Source organism: Crocuta crocuta, unplaced genomic scaffold (genome assembly GCF_008692635.1).
Source record: "Crocuta crocuta isolate KB4526 unplaced genomic scaffold, BGI_CrCroc_1.0 scaffold187, whole genome shotgun sequence".
Lineage (NCBI taxonomy): Eukaryota > Metazoa > Chordata > Mammalia > Carnivora > Hyaenidae > Crocuta > Crocuta crocuta.
The window spans coordinates 2054665-2077529 of NW_027532196.1; the positions used below are offsets into that span (position 1 = coordinate 2054665).

Sequence of the window (22865 nt, forward strand, 5' to 3'; positions counted from 1 at the left end):
TTTGATAACCATTCCGTGGGAACTTTCTTTTAGTTTTGTAATTTTTAATCTTTTTAATTTTTAAAAATTTTCGCTTATTTATTTATTTTTTCTTTCATAGTTTATTGTCAAGTTGGATTCCATCTAATACCCAGTGCTCATCCCAACAGGTGCCCTCCTCCATGCCCATCACCCTCCTTCCCCTCTCCCGCACCCCCATCAGCCCTCAGTTCGTTCTCAGCATTCAAGAGTCTCTCATGGTTTGCCTCCCTCCCCCCAACCATTTTTCCCCTTCTCCCCACTGACGGTCCTCCATTAAATTTCTCCTAATCCACCTGTAAGTGAAAACATACGGTATATGTCTTTCTCTGCCTGACTTATTTTGCTCAGCATAACACCCTCCAGTTCTATCCACATTGCTACAAACGGCCAGATTTCATTCTTTCTCATTGCAATGTAGTATTCCATTGTATAGATAAACCACATCTTCTTTNTGAGGGATGCTGAGCATTGTTTCATGTGTCTGTTTGCTTCTTTGGAGAAGTGTCTGTTCACGTCTTCTGACCATTTCTTCACTGGATTATTCATGTTTTGGGAGTGGAGTTTGGTGAGTTCCTTATAGATTTTGGATACTAGCCCTTTACCTGATATGTCATTTGCAACTATCATTTCCTATTTAGTAGGTTGCCTATTAGTTTTATTGATTGTTTCCCTTGCCGTTCAGAAGGGCAACAAGAAGCTTTTTATCTTGATGAGGTCCCAACAGTTCATTTTTGCTCTTAATTCCCTTGCCTTTGCGGATGTGTCAGATAAGAAATTGCTGCGGTTGAGGTCAAGGAGGTTGTTTATTGATTTCTTTTCTAGGGTTTTGATGGTTTCCTATCTCACATTCAAGTCCTTTATCCATTTTGAGTTTATTTTGTTGTATGGTGTGAGAAAATGTTATAGTTTCATTCTTCTGCATGTTGCTGTTCAGTTCTCTCAGCATCATCTATTACAGAGGCTGTCTTTTTTCCATTGGATACTCTTTCCTGCTTTATCAAAGATTAGTTGGCCATACATTTGTGGGTCCCATTCTGAGTTCTCTATTCTATTTCATTGGTGTATGTGTCTGTTTTTGTGCCAATACCATACCGTCTTGATGATGACAGCTTTGTAGTAGAGGCTAAAGTCCTGGATGGTGATGCCTCCTGTTTTGTTTTTCTTCTTCAATATTACTTTGGCTATTCAGGATCTTTTGTGGTTCCGTACAAATTTTGGGATAGTTTTCTCTGCTTGGAGAAGAATGTTGGTGGAATTTTGATTGGGATTGCATTGAATGTGTGGATTGCTTTGGGTAGTAATAGCATTTTAACAATATTTATTCTTCTGATCCATGAGCATGGAATATTTTTCCATTTCTTTGTGTCTTCTTCAATTTCCTTCATAAGTTTTCTATAGTTTTCATCATATAGATCTGTTATATCTTTGGTTAGGTTTTATTCCTAGGTATTTTATGTTTTTTTTGTGTAGTTGTGAATGGGATCACTTTCTTGATTTTCTGTTGCTTCATTATTGGTGTATAAGAATGTAACTGATTTCTGTATGTTGATTTTGTACCCTGCAACTTTGCTAAACTCATGGGTCAGTTCTAGTAGGCTTCTGGTGGAGTCTGTTGGGTTTTCTATGTAGAGTATCATGTCATCTGCGAAAAGTGAAAGTTTGACTTCTTTGCCAATTCTGATGCCTTTTATTTCCTTTTGTTGTCTGATAGATGATTCTGGGTCTTCCAGCACTATGTTAAACAACAGTGGTGAGAGTGGACATCCCTGTCGTGTTCCTGATCTCAGGGGGAAAGCTGTTTTTCCCCATTGAGGATGATATTAGCAGGGGGCTTCTCATAGATGGCTTTTATGATGTTTAAGTAAGTTCCTTCTATCCCGACTTTCTCGAGGGTCTTTATTAAGAAGTGATGCTGTATTTTGTCAAATGCTTCTTCTGCATCTATCGACAGGATCATATGATTTTTATCTTTTCTTTTGTTGATGTGATGTATCACATTGATTGATTTGCGAATATTGAACCAGCTCTGTAATCCAGGAATGAATCCCACTTGATCTAGGTGGATAATACTTTTTATGTGCTGTTGCATTCGACTTGCAAGATTCTTGTTGAATATTTTTGCATCTGTATTCATCAAGGATATTGGCCTGTAGTTTTCTTTTTTTGCTGGGTCTTTTTCCGGCTTGGGAATTAAAGTGATGCTGACTTCATAGAATGAGTCTGGAGTTTTCCTTCCACTTCTATTTTTTGGAATAGCTTGAGAAGAATGGTATTAATTCTGTTTTAAATGTCTGGTAGAATTCCCCAGGGCAGCCATCTGGCCCAGCGCTCTTATTTGTTGGGAGATTTTTGAGAACTGATTCAACATCTTCACTGGTTATGGGTCTGTTCAGATTTTCTATCTCTTCCCATGTAAATTTTGGTAGTGAGTGTGTGTNTTTTCCGGCTTGGGAATTAAAGTGATGCTGACTTCATAGAATGAGTCTGGAGTTTTCCTTCCACTTCTATTTTTTGGAATAGCTTGAGAAGAATGGTATTAATTCTGTTTTAAATGTCTGGTAGAATTCCCCAGGGCAGCCATCTGGCCCAGCGCTCTTATTTGTTGGGAGATTTTTGAGAACTGATTCAACATCTTCACTGGTTATGGGTCTGTTCAGATTTTCTATCTCTTCCCATGTAAATTTTGGTAGTGAGTGTGTGTTTAGGAATTTGTCCATTTCTTCTAAGTTGTCCAGTTTGTTGGCATGTAATTTTTCATTATATTCTCTGACAATTGCTTGTGTTTCTGAGGGGTTGGTTGTAATAAATCCATTTTCATTCATGATTTTGTCTATTTGAGTGCTCTATCTTTTCTTTTTGAGAACCCTGGCTAGAGGTTTGTCATTTTTGTTTATTTTTTCAAAAAACCAACTCTTGGGGGGCACTTGGGTGGCTCAGTTGGTTAAGCGACTGACTTCAACTCAGGTCACGGTCTCATAGTTCGTGAGTTCAAGCCCCACATCGGGCTCTGTGGTGACAGCTCAGAGCCTGAACCCTGCTTCAGATTCTGTGTCTCCTTCTCTCTCTGCCTTCCCCTACTCATGCTCTGTTTCTTGTGCTCTGTCTCTCTGTCTCTTAAAAATGAATAAATGTTTAAAAAAAAAAAACAACTCTTAGTTTCATTGCTCTGTTAGACTGTTTTTTTGGTTTCTGTATTGTTTATTTCTGCCCTGATTTTTATTATTTCTCTTATCCTACTGGGTTTGGGGTGCTCTTGTTGCTCTCCTTCTAGTTCCTTTAGGTACATTGTTGGATTTTATATTTGCGCTTTTTCTAATTTCCTGAAATAGGCCTGGAGTGCAATGTACTTTCCTCTTAGGACTGCCTTTGCTGCATCCCATAGAGTTTGGATTGTTTTATTTTCTTGTTCATTTGTTTCCATATAATTTTTAATTTCTTCTCTAATTGCCTGATTGGCCCATTCGTTCTTTAGTAAGGTGTTCTTTAACCTCCATGTTTTTGGAGGTTTTCCAGACTTTTTCCTGTGATTGATTTCAAGTTTCATAGCATTGTGATCTGAAAGTGTGCATGGTATGATCTCAATTCTTTTATATTTATTTAGGGCTGCTTCATGATCCAGTATGTGTTCTCTCTTGGAGAATGTGCCATGCGCACTTGAGAAGAAAGTGAATTCCATGACCTCAGGATGTAGAGTTCTAAATACATCTGTCAAATCCATCTGGTCCAATGTGTCATTCAAGTCCATTGTTTCTTTAGTGATTTTCTGTCTAGTTGATCTATCCATTGCTGTAAGTGGAGTATTAAAGTCCTCTGCTATTAGCACACTCTTATTCATAAGATTGTTTCTGTTTGTGATTAATTGTTTTATGTATTTGGGTGCTTCCATATTTGGTGCATTGACATTTATGCTTGTTAGCTCTTCCTGATGGATACACCCTGTAATTATTATGGAATGCCCTTCTTCATCCCTTGTTACTGCTTTTACTTTAAAGTACAGTTTGTCTGATATAAGTATGGCTACTCCAGTTTTCTTTTGACTTCCAATAGCATGATAGGTATTTCTTCATCCCTTTACTTTCAATCTGAAGGTGTCCTCAGGTCTAAAATGAGTCTCTTGTAGACAGCCAATAGATGGACTTTGTTTTTTATCCATTCTGCTACCCTATGTCTTTTTATTGGGGCATTTAGTCCATTTACATTCAGTGTTTTTATTGGAAAATATGGTTTTAGAGTCATTGTATTCTTTGTAGGATTCATGCTTTTGGTGGTGTCTTTGGTACCTCGTGTTCCTTGCAACATTTCCTTCATAGAGTCCCCCTTAGGATTTCTTGTAGGGCTGGTTTAGTGGTGATGAATTCCTTCAATTTTTGTTTATTTGGGAACACTTTTATCTCTCCTTCTATTCTGAATGACAGGCTTGCTGGATAGAGGATTGTTGGCTACATATTTTTTCTGTTCATCACATTGAAGATTTCCTGCTATTCCTTCCTGGCCTGCCAAGTTTCAGTAGATAGGTCTGTAACTACTCTGATAGGTCTCCCTGTTTATGTTAGGGCCCTTTTATCCCTAGCTACTTTCAGAATTCTCTCTTAGTCCTTATGTTTTTCCAGTTCCACTCTGATATGTCAAGGTGAAGATTGATTCAAGTTATGTCTGAGGGGAGTTCTCTGTGTCTCTTGGATTTAAATGTCTGTTTTCTTCCCTATATTGGGGAAGTTCTCAGCTATAATTTGTTCAAGTATTCCTTCAGCACCTCTTCCTCTCTCTTCCTCTTCTGGAATTTCTATGATATGGATATTTTTCCATTTGATTGTATCATTCAGTTCTTGAACTCTCCTTTCATGCTCCTAGATCAGTTTATCTCTCTTTTTCTCAGTTTCCTCTTTTTCTATAATTGTGTCCTCTAATTCACCTATTCTTCCCTCTGTCTCTTCAGTCCATTCATTGGACTTCTCCATTTTATTATGTACCTCATTTATAGCATTTTTTAATTCATCACAGGTATTTTTAAGCTTCATAGTCTTTGTAGGAATAACTTCTCTGTTGCCTTCCATGCCTTTTTCAAGCACAGCGATTAATTTTATGACTATTGTTCTAAGTTCTTGTTCACTTCTGTTGCTCATATCTGTTTTGAGCAGTTCTTTAGCTGTCATTTCTTCCTGGAATTTCTTTAGGGGAGAGTTCTTCTGTTTTGTCATTTTGTTTAGCTTTCTGTCTCTGGTTAGTTTTAAAAGCTTGTTATGTGCTCTGAACCTGCGAGTACTGCCATATAACAAGGCTCATTGACTGTCCAGGGCCTATCCTTTCAGGAAGTGTTCTTGAATGGTGTCTTTTGGTCTCGTTGATACTTTGGTTATTTTATTTTCCTACTCGGTTTGGTATTTGGGACTCTCCAACACGTGTACTTTGGCTTGTTTCTTGTGGTAGCCCTGGAAAGGAAAGCAGACAGACAAACACATAGGGAACGAAGACATGCAAACGCACAGAAAAATCCAACAAAGAAGCAATTTGAAAGGGAAAAGAAAAGGAAAAAAGAAAAAGAAAAGGAAAAAGAAAGGAAAAAAGCAAATGACAAAGGACAGTCTTAAAGCATAAAACCAGAATTCCCAGCTACAAATAAAGAGCAGGGTGTATGCAGTGCTGATGGAAGAGCATATACAAAGAGAGAAATGACAGGGCGGGGAGAAAGCGAAATTGTATAATGACCAGGCAGAGAGACTAAGAGGCTTAAATCAGAGAGAGGAAGATGAGAATATGGTAGGAGGCGAGGAGAAACAAAAGATAATGTTACTCAGAGAAACTATATAGTCTGATTACTTCAGAGACAGAGGGACAAAAAGGTAGCAGTGGACGTGTAGAGTATACATCTAGAGAATGGATTAAATGTTACTTTTTAAGCAAACCAATGACCAGAGTGCCCAGTCCAGCAGTGGGGAGCGATTCACATGAGACAAGGGAAAATATATCTGAATAGAAAGAATTAATCTAGAATTAATCACGGCTGTGCATCCATGTAGTTCTTGCCCTGGGCTCCAGTGGAAAAAAAAAAAAAAAGCAAGCAGCTCTCTAGTGTGGATGGGCATGGTGTGGTGTAGGCAGGTCTTAGCCTCCACTGGGGTCCCGCTGGCCGCTCCGTGAGGTCCTGCCTTGGTGGTTGTGGGGAGAAAAATGGCAGCGCCCTAGTCTCTTCTTGAACCAAGCTTCGCAAATCACTCTTTTGGTCTGGTCTCCCTGTGCCATGGTCGTAGCTGAGGTGGGCTGTGTTGTATGTCATGTTGTATGTCCCCAAGCCCTGCCTTGTTTCCGAGGTCTTAGTCCGCGGGCTTTATTGATACAGCCCAAAATATAATCCGTCAGGCCAGGCCGCTTCCCAGCCGGGGGTCAAGCTAGGAGAGCAGCAGAGTAGTTTCTCCTGGCGCAGCCTGGGACCTGGGCACCCAGACCAAAGTCAGCACCACAGCTAGAAATAGGATCACTCTCCATCTCTCGCTGATGGTTTTCTCTTCTCCAGGGACTGTTCTATGAGCAGTTTCAGCTGCTCTTTCTATTCCCCTCGAATCTCCGTGGCTCCCTGTGAAGGGGGTTTCCTTCCCTCCCGTGTCTCCAGGTCCTGGCCCATTTTTGTCTTCCTCAGATCTCACTCATGCACCTATCAGGTTGTTTTCTTAGTGGACTCGGTCTCTTTTCCTCCCAAACTCCTGCTGTTCAGTGTCCTATGGCTTCAGGCCTTCTCTGGTTGAGAGATGGGGGTGAATGAAATGAAGGGAGCTCCCTACTTCTCCGCCATCTTGCCTCCCTCCTTTTATTTTTTTAAATAAAGTTTATTTATTTATTTTGCAAGAGAGTAAGTGGGGGAGGGGCAGGGAGAAACGCCTAAGCAGCTGACAGCACAGAGTCCAACGCAGGACTTGAACTCACAAACTGTGAGATCATGATGAGAGCCAAAACCGAGAGTCAGATGCTTAACTGACTGAGCCACCCAGGAGCCCCATTCCATGTGAACTTTAGAGGAGTGTGTGTTTTGTGGTTGTTAGGTGTGTGTTCTGTATGTGCCAACCAGGTCAATTTGGTTATTCACTTCTTCCAATCTTTTATATCCTTTCTGATTTCAGTGATAGGTAGGAAAGAGTATATCAATTAGTTTTAATTGTAATTTCTTTTATTATGATATTATATTGGTATTTAATGAAATTTCATATATTTAAAGGCCATTAGCTATTCTCTGTGAACTGATTGTTCCATATCTTTTGTAGCTTGCTTTTTACCTTTATTTGTAGAGTGCTTTATTATATTGGAATTTAAAATTTTTGTCAAGCTTTTACTTGTCGTTTTATGGCTTTTATGTTTTGCATTTCTTAAAGTTTCCCTCATAATTATAAGTACAGTTAATCTATATTTTCTTCTAATACACATAATTTATGTTTCATTTACCACTTTCAGAAATAACCAACAAAATCTCCCTACACAATTTGTTGAAAAACAATAACAATAATAACTACTATTTATTGGGTGATTATTGTATACTATGCATTGTTCTCCAGTAGTTTACATATATTGAGTCACTTAGTTCTCACAGTCACCTTTTAAGGTCACTACTTGTATCTCCATTTCACAGATAAGGAAACTGAAATACAGAATAGGTTTAGTAGTCCAAGGTTACTGTATCAGTCTGGGTCCAACTAGGAGACAAACCACACAGTAGATACAGTAGGAGAAGTTTAATACAAAGAATTATTAGACAGTGATAAGAAAGTAACTATATAAAGATGGAATGAGAACTCAAAATGTATTCTAGGGCAGAGGGAGAAATACCCAAGTAAGGGTAGCCTTGAAAGGAGATTCAGACATCATGAAAGAAGGTATGGTTGTACCCCACTGCCTGGCAGATTCATTGCTGGGTCACTCAGGCCACAGTCACTGTGAGACCAGGAACAATCCTGTGGGGCACAGGTGAGCTCAGGCTGGTGGGCAGGTACACAGGGATCGGGAAACTATGGGAATTAAACCTCTGTAGCACAGGATAAAGTTTGGGCTTTTGGCTCATGAGCAGTCGTTCCTGTTGAACACTTTTCTTTTTGTGCTTGTGTGGCTGAGAGTTATGACTTGATCTGGGTACAGTCCTTTTCTTCCTGGGACTGTCATCTATGCTCTTGTAACCTGAATCAGGAGCTGGGGAGAACATGTGGTGGCCAAATGCTGGAGAAAGCAGGATCCTGAAGGCCCTTAGCTCTGGGGAATGCTGTGTGGGCCAAACAGTGAAGAAAAACTGACACTCTCCAAGCCTGGCTAATAAGTCACCCTTTCCTGCTGCAGTGTGTCTCCGGTGCCCTCTACTGACAAAGCTACTGGTATGCCAGCTGGCAAGGGGAACGTATTTAAAGGGCCCATATCCATTTCCACAGATCAGGCAATGAAGGGAGATTTTGTAGCTGAGAAGAAATAGATTGATAGCCAGTACAGTTATAAAATAGTCTGACTCCCATTACTCTGTGTTCTTTCTATCTCTCACATAGAGTCTATCTTTTCTTACTCATTTTTTAAATGTTTTTAAAAAAATTTTAATTTGAGAGAGACAGAGAGTGAGTGGGGGAGGGGCAGAGAGAGAGGGAGACACAGAAGCTGAAGCAGGCTCCAGGCTCTGAACTGTCAGTACAGAGCCTGATGCAGGGCTTGAACCCACAGACTGTGAGATCATAACCTGAGCTAAAGTCGGACACCCAACCAACTGAGCTACCCAGGTGCCCCTATCTTTTCTTAGTCATTTGAAATATGATATCTTGCATTAAATATCCAAATGCATGTGTGTCTGTGTCTGAACTGTAGCTTTATTCTGTTCCATTGATGTATTTGTCTGTCTACTCTCTTAATTAAGAAGAGATTTTTATAAGAAATGATATCTTGTAGGGTGAATATCTCTTCATTTTTTCCCCCAAAGTGTTTCTTCCTGATGAATTTAAGAGTCAGCTTGTCATACACCATAGAAGTCCTTTTAAAGTTTTGATGCAGAATTTATAGATTTTAATTTATAACTTAATTTGACAATTATTAAAGAGTTTACAATATTGAATCAACATATACAGAGATGTAAAATTTTTTTTAATGTTATTTTTGAGAGAGAGAGAAAGAGCAGTGATGAGTCGGGTAGGGACAGAGAGATGGAGAGAGAATTCCAAGCAGGTTTCCTGCTGTCAGCACAGAGCCTGATGCTGGATTCAAACTCAAGAACCATGAGACCATGACCTGACATGAAATCAAGAGTTGGATGCTTAACTGACTGAGCCACCCAGGCACCCCTACAGAGATATATTTTAAGAGCTAGTACATGTTTTTGTTGTTTAGCTAAATAATTTTGTTTAGAGACAATATAATGACTCTAATTTTAGTTTTTATAGTCTCTTTATATCCCACTGCTGATTTTTTTTTGGTAGTAGTGGTATCCTGAGAGGCATCCATTGATTCGTGGTTAAGAGTGTGGTGTCTGGCATTAGCTTCTTCTGTTAGAATCATAGCACTGGGATCTTGGGTGGGTAACTTAACCCTCTGTGCAAATATTTCCTCAGTAATCAGGGTTCATAAGTATACTTATATGATAGAGTTGAGAGATTAATGAAATAATGTGATACATTTAAGGGTTTGGCAGTGGGCCTGGAATATATTAGATACTATTTACTGTCACTGTCTTCAGTCATCATCACATTGTCATATTTCTCATTGTTATTATGACACTGTTTTTCACACTGACACTTGCTGTCCTTACGTCCCTTCCAGATATGCATCCCTCTTCTCACTTTTCTTCACATTCTGTTTTCTCTTCTGGAAACAATCTGAACCATATTTTAGGTTACCATCTTGTACATACTTCATCTCTTTTCCCTACTTTTACCCAATTTATAGGATATTCTCTTTATTCTCTCTCTCTTGTAGGTGGATTTGAAATTTTTGGCCATTCCTCTCCCCATATTTGTACATATGTTTATGCTTTGGAGGAAATTCAATTTTTGATAGTAGATGCCACATTTTCAGTTTATTTTTTCTCTTCTATTCTGAAATCTCCTAACAAAAAACATAATTTAAGTGTATATTTCAAATTCAGTCTTTTCTAAAAATAAATAAATAAATAAAAACAAAAAAAACCAACCCAAATTCAGTCTTTTCTGCTGTAGCACATGATAAAACTGAGAATGTATGTTTTATATTCTTTTCTTGTGTCTACTCGGTATTCATATGTTTATTGATTTTATCCTTATTCATGATAATTAAGGGTTTTCATTAGCATATAGAAAAGAAGAATTTTCTAAGATATTTTAAAGTTATTTTAGTGAAACTCCACAAAACTGGGTGGGAAACTTAAAGACATTTTTCTGACTTCATTTTCTGCCAATTTTATTTTATAGGAATCAAGAACCCAGTCTCAGTTGCGAACAGACTCTTGTGTGAAGGGCAGAAGGGCAAGCTCTCGGCTGGCCGAATTCCTCCCTGGTAACAGCTTTGTTCTGCCTGACTTTCTCTGGGTCTTTGGTCTTTGGTGCATGTGGTATTTGAAGGCTATTTTTATCCACAGAAGGCTGATGCTATTGGTTACACACCAGCAGTAGCTTGCCTTTGAGAGGAAGACACACTTTGTTCTGTAATCTTGGAACGTTTTGTACATTTGATAGAGCTTCAGATGAAATAGAATATTACAGATTAAAGCAGAAAAGAGATCAGAGTTAATTTTTGGTTTTGTAGTTGATTACAGAGATGTTTTTGCTGTTACTAAGTGCACAATTGGGTCTTTTATTATAAAACTGTTAAAGTTCAGAGTCCAAATTAATTTTAATTTTGAGATGATTTTAGAATAAAAGTACTTAATTTTTCTCTTCTGGAGAAATACCCTGTGATGTTAAGATTAGTAAGATTACATCTTTTCTCCAGCATTAACATACAGTTTTCATTTAAAAAACTTTGAAGTTTGGAAGTATTTATAAATGTAGAGAGAACATGGTAAAGAGCACTCATGAACCTGTCATCTAGCTCCAATAATTAAGATTGTTTTTGCCCTTCTTCTGTCTGACTCATCTCTCTTTTTTTTTTTTCCTGTAGTATTTTATTATTTTATTTAAAATTCTTTTTAAAGTTTGTCTTTCTGGCTGTCTGTCTGTTTGTTTGTTTGTTTGTTTCTTTCTTTATTTTAAGCAGTTTCTACACCCAACATGCATGAGGCTTGAAATCATGACCCCAAGATCATATCTTCCTCTGACTGAGCCACCCAGGCACCTTTTCCTGTAGTATCTTAAAGCAAATTCTTGACATCATATTTTTTACCCTTAAATAATTTTGTAAATTCTCTGTTTGTAAAACAATCACCATCCGATTAGCATGCCTAATAATATTAACAAATAATACTTTAATGCCATTGCATACTTAATATATCTTCGGCATGCCTAGATGTATAGGTTATATTAATGTGTGTTGAAAGTTGTGACATTACTATATCACTTCATTTGATTGTTCTAATTTGAAATCATAGAAAATAAATTCACATAGTTTTGAAAAATCTTGAAACCTTTTACCCAAATATACTCTTTATACTTTCTCTCATATACTTCTCATTTGTGTTTAATTGTGATACTATAAAGGTCAATTATTAAAATGTTCAGAGAAATATAATTTTTAATATTTGTGTCTTCAACAAAACAAGGATAAGGAGAAGCAAATGTGAAAATTTGAGATTGTTTATAATATGTCTGTTTGATATCAGTAGGTTTACTTTTATAAATCTGGAAGTAGGACAAGTGTTTAAAAAAATTCTTAGACTATTCTTATAATTTGTGTTAAAAATCATGCTGTTTTTTTTTTAACTGATATGAAGTCCAGTAACCCAAAATTTACTACGTTTTCTTTAATGCATAAACAGAGTCCTACTGAATAGGACTTATTCTGGGGGGAGTAGTAGATGTAAAGAGATTATCTCTGGATTTATATTCTCCTCAATGTTGATTTAAAACGTTCTGCTTTCTTTCACCCATATTTGCTACTGTACATAAAGCATAATTAATTCTAAACCAATTAGAAGACAATGTAAGGAGGGAATAAAGCACTTGTTTTAGTTGACAAGAAAAATAGCATAAATCTTGTGACAAGTATTTTAAAGTTCATCTGCAAATCACCATAATCCCATTCCCTACACTACTTATGACATTTATCAAGCTGACTCTTAAGTTTATATGGAGGAGCAGGTGTACAACAATAGCCAAGACATTTTGAAACAGACCAAAGAGTTGGACTTATCTAAAGCTATCCTTATACTTCATAATATTATCGTAATTAAAACAGGAAACAGGTGGATATAGGTAGAGGGATATATAGAAAAAATCAGTAGGACTGAACTGGAAGTCCAGAAGCAGACCCAGTATAGAATTAAATTTAATCTATCCTAAGTGTCATCTCAAAGTATTGTGGGGAAAAAAATGAATGGTGTATTAAATAAATTGTATTGAGACAATTGGCTACCTAATGGAGAAAAGTTAGTTTACATTCCTGTCATACCATTCAAAAAAATAAATTCAAACATGAAAGTAAAAAAGCATAGAATAAAATGTTTTTAAGAAAGAATATGAGATTATGTTTATGACTATGGGGTAGCAAAGACCTTATTAAGATTAAAAATTAAACTAAAATATGGAAACCTATGACACATGAAAATGTATAGCTATTACACAGCCGAAGGTGCTATGATCTGAATTAAAAGACATTATGGCCTTTGGAACTGAGAACAATCATTTGCAGCATAGATACCAAAAAAGAAACTAGTAACCATAATGTTGAAGAACTATAAAATATTAAGACAAAGATAGCCTAAATTTTAAAAATTGGTAAGCAGTACAAATAGGCAACTTATGGAGAAGAAAATATTAATGGTATAGAAGTGCCCAGCAAGGAATTGTGAATTAAAATGACAAGATGATATTTTCATGTTATTTAAAGTAACAAAATTAACAAAGACGAATGATATCCAGTGTTGTTGAGGTTATGGAAAACCAGGTTCTTTGTTCTACTAGTGGTGGGAACATAGACTGAAAATTGGCAGGTGAGAGACATTTTGATATTATTTATTAATGTAAAAACTTGAAAATATACATGTGATGTGCTCCAGCAATTCTGTCCTGGGACAAAACACCTTCACATGTACACAGGAGGGCTCTATAGCACAAGAAGCATACAGCAACATTGCTTGTGGTGTATAAAATGTAAACAATCTAAATGTCCATCAATGGCTGAGTAAGCTGTTTTCTAATCATATTTTGAATAATCTGCGGTATTAAAAGGGAGAAACATGGGGTGCCTGGGTGGTTCAGTCAGTTAAGTGTCCGACTTTGGCTCAGGTCATGATCTCATGGTTCGTGGGTTTGAGCCCCGCGTCGGGCTCTGTGCTGACAGCTAAGTCAGAGCCTGGATTCTGTTTCAGATTCTGTATCTCCCTCTCTCTCTGACCCTCCCCTGCTCACACTGTCTTTCTCTCTCTCAGAAAATAAATAAAAAAAAACATTAAAAAAATTACAAAATAAAAGGGAGAAACATTTGTATATAGTAAAATGGATAGATCTCTATATTGTGGAGTTAAAAAATAGCTTTTACCAAATTTATACTTAAGCATTTCTTCCTTTTTGATGTTATCGTAAATTACATATATAATAAATGTTAATTTCTAATTGTTCCTTTCCAATATAGAAATATGATTGATTTATTACACTGATATTCTTCCCAGAGAATATGCTAAATTCATTTGTTATATAGTACCATTTTTATATATTTGGTAAGATTTTCTATATAGATAGTAACGTCTGAGAATAAAGATTATTTTACTTCTTCCTGGGTTCTCTAATCTAGGTTACTTTAACTAATTTCTTATTCTTTATTACAGTGGCTAGGACCTCCAATGAAACGTGGAATAGAAATGTGAGAGTGGGAGAAACAATAAAAGAACTGTGAGAGTGGGCATCTGTGCCTTGTTTGTGATCTTAGGGTGGAAGTGTCTGGTCTTTTGCCCTTAAGTGTGATGGTTGTTGTAGGTTTGTCTTAGATGTTCTTTATTATGCTGAGAAAGTTCCCTTCTTAGCATTTTAAGAGTTTTAAATAGGAATGGGTGTTATATTTCTTCAAATGCTTTTCTGCATCTATTAAGATGATCTTATAATTTTTCTTATTTGGTCAGTTAGTAGATTGGTTGATTTTCAACTGTTAAGCAACAATTGCATTCCTGGGATAAATTGCACTTGGTCATACTGTATTATCTTTTTGATATATTGTTGGACCTAATTTGCTAAGATTTTATAAAGAAATTTCATAATATATGAGGTACATTTGTCTTTTGTTTTCTTCTTTTGTCTTTGGATTGGGTTTATTTTGTTTCCTGGTATGTAGGATATATACTTTATCAAATTTGGAAAATTTTCAGCTATTATTTCTTCAGATATTTTTTCTGATTCCTCTTTTATCCTTTAGGACTCTGACGGCATGTATATTTGACATCTGTGGTCCTACAGGTCACTGATAATTTATTTACTTTTTCCATTCATTTTTCTCCTTGTATCGTGTTAAATAACTTCCATTGCTGTTTTCGAGTTCACTATTTTTCTGCAATATCTAATCACTTGTTAATCCCATCTAGTTTATTTTTCATATATATTCATATATATTTCATATATATTTTTCATATATAAAATAATGTCATATCTGACATTGTAGACATCTCCAGAAGTTTGATTAGCAGCTTTAGAAAACGTCTTCCATGTATCTACTTAACATTTTTAATCATTCCTGTAACTTCTTGAACATACGAATAGAGTTATAAAAATTGTTTGTTGTAATATCTTTGTTTACTACTTTGCTATCATCTTTGTCATTTCTGAGTTGTTTTTAGTTGAATGATTTCTCTCATTATAGGTTAGATTTCCTTGCTTATTTGCATGCTTGGTAATTTTTTTTTATTGCATTTGAGGCATTGTGAATTTTACCATATTTGGTTCTGGATATTAATATTTTAACAAATATTTTTGAGTTTTATTCTAGGATGTAGTTAAGTTATTTAAAGACAGATTCATCCTTTCAGGTCTTACTTTATACATTGTCACATGTAACTAGAGAAGCATTTAGCCTTGAGCTAATTTTACTTTGCTATTGGGGCAAAACTCTTCTAAGTACTATAACAGATGTATCTAGAATGAGGTTTCTTACTTTGACTGATGGAACAGGAGCTGTTTCTGGCCTTTGTGAACTTGGGGCTTGTTCCCTCTAAAATATTTGTGGTTCTTTTCCAGGCTTTGGGTGATTCTTATTACACATAGACTCATCTCTACTTAGCTGAAGACTAGAGAGGAGTCTGTAGAAGTCAGAGTCCTTTCCTGTGCAGCTCTCTCCTCTCTGTTATTCTGCCCTGTGAACCTTGGCTGTCGGGGGTTCTTTGATGCCCAGTTCTTTCTCTTCAACTGAGAAACTGATGGGTTTGCCTGAATTTTTCTGTGCCATGGCCTGGATACTCTCTAGGCAGTAAGCTGGGTCAGTCATAGGGTTTACCTTGTTTCTTTCCTTTCTCTCAAGGATCACTGTCCTTACGTTGCCTACTAATGTCTGAAAACTATCACTTCTTATATTTCTGATTTTATAAGAATTTCTTCAGGTAAGGGTGTAAATTTGTTCTCTGTTACTCCATCTTGTCCAGAAGCAGAAATTTCTCACACTCTTGGAAGTTCATCATACACCTGCAGTAAATGAGAAAAAGCAAAATTCCTTTAGTGTCCTAAATCAACAAAACCAAATTTATCATGTTTTTACTTTGAGTTTATTTTCATATGACCCTAATAAGTCTAGTTATTTAATTTGTGTAATAATAATACCTAATATTTATTGCATTTGCACACTATATCAGGCAGTGTTTTATGTAGTTTGCATGCATTTAATCATAAAAATTATACAGTGATTTATGAGGGTAAGACATTTTGCAGATAATGAAACTGGGTCCCACACTTGACCACTGTTAGGCTATTAGGAATTTATGGAGTCCTTCCATATCATATTAGAAACAACAGATTAGAAGAGGAGAATCGAATCCTTTTATAATAATGAAAAATAACTGTTACACTCATTTATTATTTACCCATTCACTCAGCAAATATTTATTGTTCATATTCTCTGTGCCAGGCATAAAGGTACAAAAACTATCAAAAGCAGATGGAAGACTTAGAAATCATGGTTGTCTGGTGTCATCTGACAATCACTCTATGGGGATAGCAAGTCATTACATACTGACTGTTTTTTAAGAAGTCTTTAAACAAAAAGTTCATTTCTTTGTATACCTTATTTTTTGGTTATAGCCAGCATGATATGTTGTACTGTTTAAGTAGTGGTGTTTGGTCAGATTAGTAGAGTATTTGATATCTTTTTTTTAATTTTGTTTTTTAAAAATTTATTTAAATAGTTTATTGTCAAGTTGGTTTCCATACAACACCCAGTGCTCANGAGTATTTGATATCTTTATAAACTTGGTGGGCTTAGCTTCATAAACTGTGTCACATTTACTCGTTTTTTTTTTTTTTAATTTTTAAAAATTTATTTCTGAGAGAGAGAGACAGTGTGAGCAGGGAGGGTCAGAGAGAGAGGGAGATACAGAATCTGAAGACAGGCTCCAGGCTCTGAGCTAGCTATCAGCACAGAGCCCAACGCGGGCCTTGAACCTACGAACTGTGAGGTTATGACCTGAGCTGAAGTTGGACACTTCAACCGACTGAGCCACCCAGGCGCCCCACATTTACTTGGTTCCTTATTTTATTTATAAAAGTATAGCTTGGATTTTTCTTCTTCCATTATGATAGAGTATAGCTTTGACAGGCATTATCATTTAGAACAGGGATTGGCAAGCTATGACTTATGGGCCAAATCTGGTCTGCTGCTTGCTTTGTAGATCAAGTTTTATTGGGACACAGCCATACCCATTTGTATGTATGTACAAATGCTTGTACACTGAAAAGGCCAAATTGAGTTATTGTAAAAGAGACATTCTGGCCACAAAGCCAACTTACTTACTATCCTACCCTTTACACAAAAACTTTGTTGACTCCTAAATTTTTGGAAATTATGTTTCTTTTGATGAAAAAGGGAAAGCCTGACATACATTGTTTTATGTTTAGTATAAATGAAACTGAAGGTGCTCATTAGACCCTAGCATTTTTTTTCAGAGGCAAATTTAGCTTTTGGTACATTTTTTTAAAACACTGTTTAATTTATTATATTTCATAAATTCACTCAAACGTGTACTACTTTTGTTGTATGAATCTGAAAAGACAATTTAAAAATCTAACGATAAAATGAAAGAATCTATTAATTAATCAGAAGGTATAGATTTAGTTAGAATACCATTCAAATCAGGTTAAAAAACAAAATAATAATAGTAGAAAATATTTTCTAAGACAACCAGAGAAATGTGAACATTGATAAAATATATTTTGATTCTAAAGATTGTTAATTTTTTTTGTGTCCGTTGTGTATGCTGAGGTTCTGTTTTCTAAAAAGTCATTTATAAATTAAAAAATTGAAATTAAATTAAAAAATGTTTTTAAAGAGTTGCATTCTTATTATTTAATTTGGTTGTTATGTGTTATTTCCAAATACAGCAAGTTCTCCTTTATTTACACTTTATGTGTCTATAAGTTTTAAATGATCAATAGCCACTAATTTGTCTTTCCTCAATTTTATATATTTATGATGAACAAAGAAGCAATAGGTGAAATAGATAGAAATCAGTTTTTTTAAGTCCAAAGAAATAATATCATTTTCTCCTATATCTCTCTTATCCAGAATAATATATTTTGATTATTGGGATCCCTGAGCAATCTTGAGAGCTTTCTGATTCATGAAATGACACTTTTTAGACTGATTATGGAGTCATGGTTCTCTGAAAATGGGTGGTTGCCAGCCATGAGATTGTAGTTCGCATCTTTTTTTTCTTTTTCATATGTTTGCATGTATAGGTCGATTAGGAGGAAGCTAACGGAGGATCATGCGGGAGAGGAAGGGGAAAAATAGTTGGGGAGAGGGAGGGAGGCAAACCATGAGAGACTCTTGAATGCAGTTTGCATCTTGTATTTGTTCCTGTATGTTGACTGTGTTAGCGCTTGATGTAGCACCAAGAGTGTAGGCTGGTGGAGGTTTCAATCACCCCACCCCAGGGCTGCTTCCAGTAGAGTGTTGCTGCTTTCTGTTTTACATCACCTCAAGACTTGTTTTAATATAAGTTACATTGGGTATAACACAAGGAAAATGTCGCCCCTTAAGGAATTTTGATACCCTAGCTTATTATTACTTGTTTAATATCTTGCCAGTGTTTATTTAATGCTTACTATGCTTTAGGTACTCTAGTAAATGCTTGGATATGTCAATGAAAAAACAAAGATTCCCATTCTTATGAAGCGTACAGTTTATTTGAGGAAGATAGAAGGAAATAATAGATATAATATATAAATTATAAAGTATATAGTATGTGAGAAGGTGAAAAGAAAAATGTGAAAAGAATAGAATGACAGGGATTGGAAGTCCTAGGTAGGGGAATACAGTGTGTTGGGCACAGTATTTTTTTTTAAGTTTATTTATTTTGAGAGAGACTGAGACAGTGTGAGTGGGAGAGGGGCAGAGAGAGGGGAAAAGAGAATCCCAAGCAGGCTCCATGCTGCCAGTGCAGAGCTTGATGTGGGGCTTGAACTCACAAAACTGCGAGATCATGACCTGAGCTAAAACCAATAGTCAGATGCTTAACTGACTGAGCCACCCAGGTGCCCCACACTGGGTACAGTTTAAATAAGCCTTCTCAGGGGGAGACATTTAAGCAGATAAGGGAATGTGCCATTTGGAAAATAAGGAAGAGCCTAACAGAGGGAACATTCAGGGTGAAGGCCTTGAGACTTGGAATGTCCTTGACATGTTTGTATTTTTATAGGAGGCTGGAGTAGAGTAAGCAAGAGGGCAAGGGGAGTAAGAGATGAGGTAAAGAGGGAGCAGAAAGGATCCGATCACCTGAGAGCTTGTAGATTCTCCTGAAGACTCCAGTGTTTACACTAGAGTTCTCATGAGAGGTTTTGCAGGTTTTGAGAAGAGGGATAGCATTTTTGTCTGACTTGTGTTTAATAAGGATGTCAGTGGCGGATGAGCATAGACTGGGGCAGGGAGTAAAGCAAAGTAAGTGTTAAAACATTGAGTCCATTACAACAATCCAGGTGTAGATAATGGTAGTTCAGAGAAAGGTGTTAACAGGAGAGGTGGTGACAAGTGGTCAGATTCCAGATATTTTACAAAGGTAGAGTCTATGAGATTTCCTAAACTTGACTGAGGCAAAATTTCCTTAAAAGCTTTCTCCTTGGAGAGTCATAAGACTGGGAAATTTGAATTGATAGTGTATGTAATATTCTAGAAAATGATTTTTTGACTTGTTAGTATTATGTAGCTTTTCAGAATTTTAAAATTATTTCAAAAGCACTTCTATTCCATTCTGTGTGATGATTAACTACTAGACAGTTTTTGATAGTAAGAAAAGGTCAGATATTCAGTGTTCTTGTTCATAAGATGGCATCCAAATAATCAACTTCCTATGAATATTGTAAAGTGGCTATTTTAAAAATTGCATAGCAGCCAATGGCAAATTGGTTTGATTTAAAAGCAATGACTGTTTAAGAAATGAAAAATAAAACTAAGAATATTTTGTAAAATGCCATTGATTCCAGATACTGGGATTGAACCCAAGATGACCAATGGGCATGCTAAGAATATTAGATTCAGCTCCAAATTTCTGTTCTGATCATTTAATATGCTACTTCAGCATCTCTTTTACATCTTTGCATGGAGAGAAGTCATTTCTTATATCACGTTCCTTTTCTAGAAGAAGAAAGTGCTAAAAATGCCATCAGGACAGTTTAACTCACATTCAAGTTTCTATTTCAATTATTCTTCCATTTGAACTTTATATGACAGCTTTTCTTTGTATTTTCTTTGCAGTCGTCTTCATTTCATACAAGAATAGGAGAAACTGTTTTCTACTTTCAGAATCATCTAGAATAAAAAAAATAGAAGTTTGAAGGGGTAAAGTTGTTTATTCTCTTGTTGGCTCTCTCTCCATATATTGGAAAACAGTTATTGGACTTAACCATTTAGTTTCTCACTAGAACTATTTGGACATTTCTAAGTGTCTCCTTAGATTTTGTTTTGCCAGTATATCACTGGTCTCCTTATTAACAAATGAATCTAAAGACTTCAATATGCACTACTTTGAGTTTTAGTGTTGGAATGATTAGAAGAACAGAAACAAAAACTAGGGAGCCAAAAACTAATGAGTAGGCATAAGTTCAAGGAAACCCATTACTAGCTGGCTGAGAGCTTTAAGAAGTTGGATATGGAAGGAGATGAAGTGATTGATTTTTTGTGGTAACCACTTGCTATTACTGTGTTAGGGAATGGAGTGGTTAATTATCCTGCATGCCCTTTGAAATCTTTGAAAATAAGTCTTTTACAGTTAGCTAACAGTATCCTTTCATTTACTTCATTATGTTAGAACTTGCAGTTTAGGGCTTAAAAGATTGCTTTGGGATACACCACAGTACTCACCACAGTAAAAATGATTCTGAGAGTCATATATTTTATAGGTCATTTATATATTTTCACTGCACTAAGGCTTGCAAGTGTAAGCACATCTCATTGTTTTTGGGCATCTCTAGATGTACCCACTCATTTTGGGTAGACCCAGGTGTTGTAGTAGGCAAGAATACCAAGTCTGAGGACATTCACTGAAACTTTGACTTTAACCTGATTAAATGGATCTTGTGACCATTATGAGCCAATTAATTGTAGTGTTTTCCACTGGGAAATCAACTATTTTTTACTTCTTAGGGCGAATTTTGCCTATTTTTACTTATTAGTTATTGCAAATGAAATTATGCCATTTCCAATTGTAAAATTTCTAACTTGGGGAAATTTTTAAAATAAATTTTGGGCATATAGCCATATTGTTATTTTGAGGTAAACCTAGAATTATATCTATATGCAAGACATTTTTTTCGGTTGCCTTACTATATGATTTATATTACTTTATTGATATAAGAAAAGATGATACTGAATTTTTAAAAGAATATTTTTTCTGTTGTTAGCTTTTTAGTTGGAGAAGGAGCCTACAGATGGGCAGTAGATCATGGAATACCCTCTTGCCCTCCTAACATCATGACCACAAGTGAGTAAAAATTTTTCAAAATTACAAAAATGTATTGGCATATATACATGAAAGTGTTACATTGTTTTAATCCACATAGTACTCTGATATTTAAGGAAGGAAGCTTATATGTTGAAATGTTTATAGTTAAAAGATACATGAAAGTTACTTGATTTAAGCCATTTTTTTATATTCCTGAAGTTTCCCCCATTCTCATACTTTTATAGAAGTATTGCTAAGGATCCCTTTTAGGTTACTTAATATAATTACTAGGAATAAAATCTTAATACTATCCCCTCATAGAGAGAGAAGAAAACAGAAGTCAGCATTTATCTATCCTTGAGCTGAGGAAGGCCTTCCTAGGAACCAAGTACAAGAGAAGGAAGAACAAAAGTATGACTACATAAGAGTTAAGACTGAAAAAACACTTACCATAAATGTGACAAAGTGATACATATCCTTAATCTGGGAGAAAGTATGTCAAATTTAAAACCACATAAATACAAATAATACCTCAAAAGAAAAATGATCAAAAGTCATAAATCGATAATATAACTAATAGGGAAATTCAAATTAAAATGAGTACATGTTAAATTTGTTCCCTTTTAGTTTCTGAAAGAGTTAAAAATACTCTTATTGCTCATAAGTATGTGGTGAAATGAACATAATAATGTAGGTACAAATGTAAATTGGCAGAAATTTTGGAGGACAACTAAGTAGTATAGAACAAAGCTTTAAACTTATCCTGCTTGTAGGAACTTGTCATTAGAATTAGACACAAAGATTTATGTAGTACTCCAAAAGCATTATTAAGAGTATCAAAAAATTTGAAAAAGTCTTAATGTCTAACAGAAAGGAATGTAGGTAAATTATCACATGATGAAATGTTATGTAGTAACTCGAAATTGTTATCAAGACTAATGTCCAATACTGACTAAATCTAATGACTGAAAAATGAAAAATGAGTTATAAATATTTACATGTGAATGTGTTTTATATGTCTATTTTGTTTTATTTTTTTAAGTAGGCTCCATACCCATTGTGGAACTTAGGACCCTCAGATTGAGAAGCACATATTCTGCTGACTGAACCAGCTAGGTGCCCCTGTATGTCTATTTTAAAAATGAAATCATATGGGGCACCTGGGTGGCTCAGTCAGTTAAGTTTCTCATTTTGGCTCAGGTCGTGATTTCCTGGCTCATGAGTTTGAGCCCTGTGTCGGGCTCTGTGCTGACAGCTCAGAACCTGGAGCCTACATCAGATTCTGTCTCTGTCTCTCTCCGCCTCCTCCCCCTCTCTCTTTCTCTCTCTCTCTTTGAAATATAAATAAACATTTAAAAAATTAAAAAATGAAATCATAGCTATGTATTTATGCATAAAAGATAAAGATTGAAAACACATAGTACTTGTTTTTTAATTTAAATTTTTATTTTTTATCATGCTACTCTGTGACTGTAATTTAAATAATCAAATGAGAAAATGAGGAATCATTAACTCCAAGGAAACCAAAAAAGAAATGATTACATATCGTAAAAGTATTTAATAAGGATTATATTCCAAATGAATAATCATGTAGCTGAATGTTGTAATATAATGAGGCTGGAGGAGAGAGAAATACATC

General features: G+C 35.7%; 1 protein-coding gene across 6 annotated transcripts in view; it reads left to right on the forward strand.

Moving 5' to 3' along the window:
- The window catches only part of TASP1 (taspase 1), a 273452-nt gene that overhangs the window by 44062 nt on the left and 206525 nt on the right, over positions 1-22865 (forward strand). For all 6 annotated transcript variants that reach the window (XR_013338382.1, XM_077777537.1, XM_077777538.1 and 3 more), the window contains 2 exons: positions 10416-10500; positions 21186-21265. Coding sequence is in view for 5 of the 6 variants with exons in the window: in XM_077777537.1 (XP_077633663.1) it covers positions 10416-10500; positions 21186-21265 (165 nt within the window). In the remaining variant the exon portion in view is untranslated. The remainder of the gene's footprint in view (positions 1-10415; positions 10501-21185; positions 21266-22865) is intronic.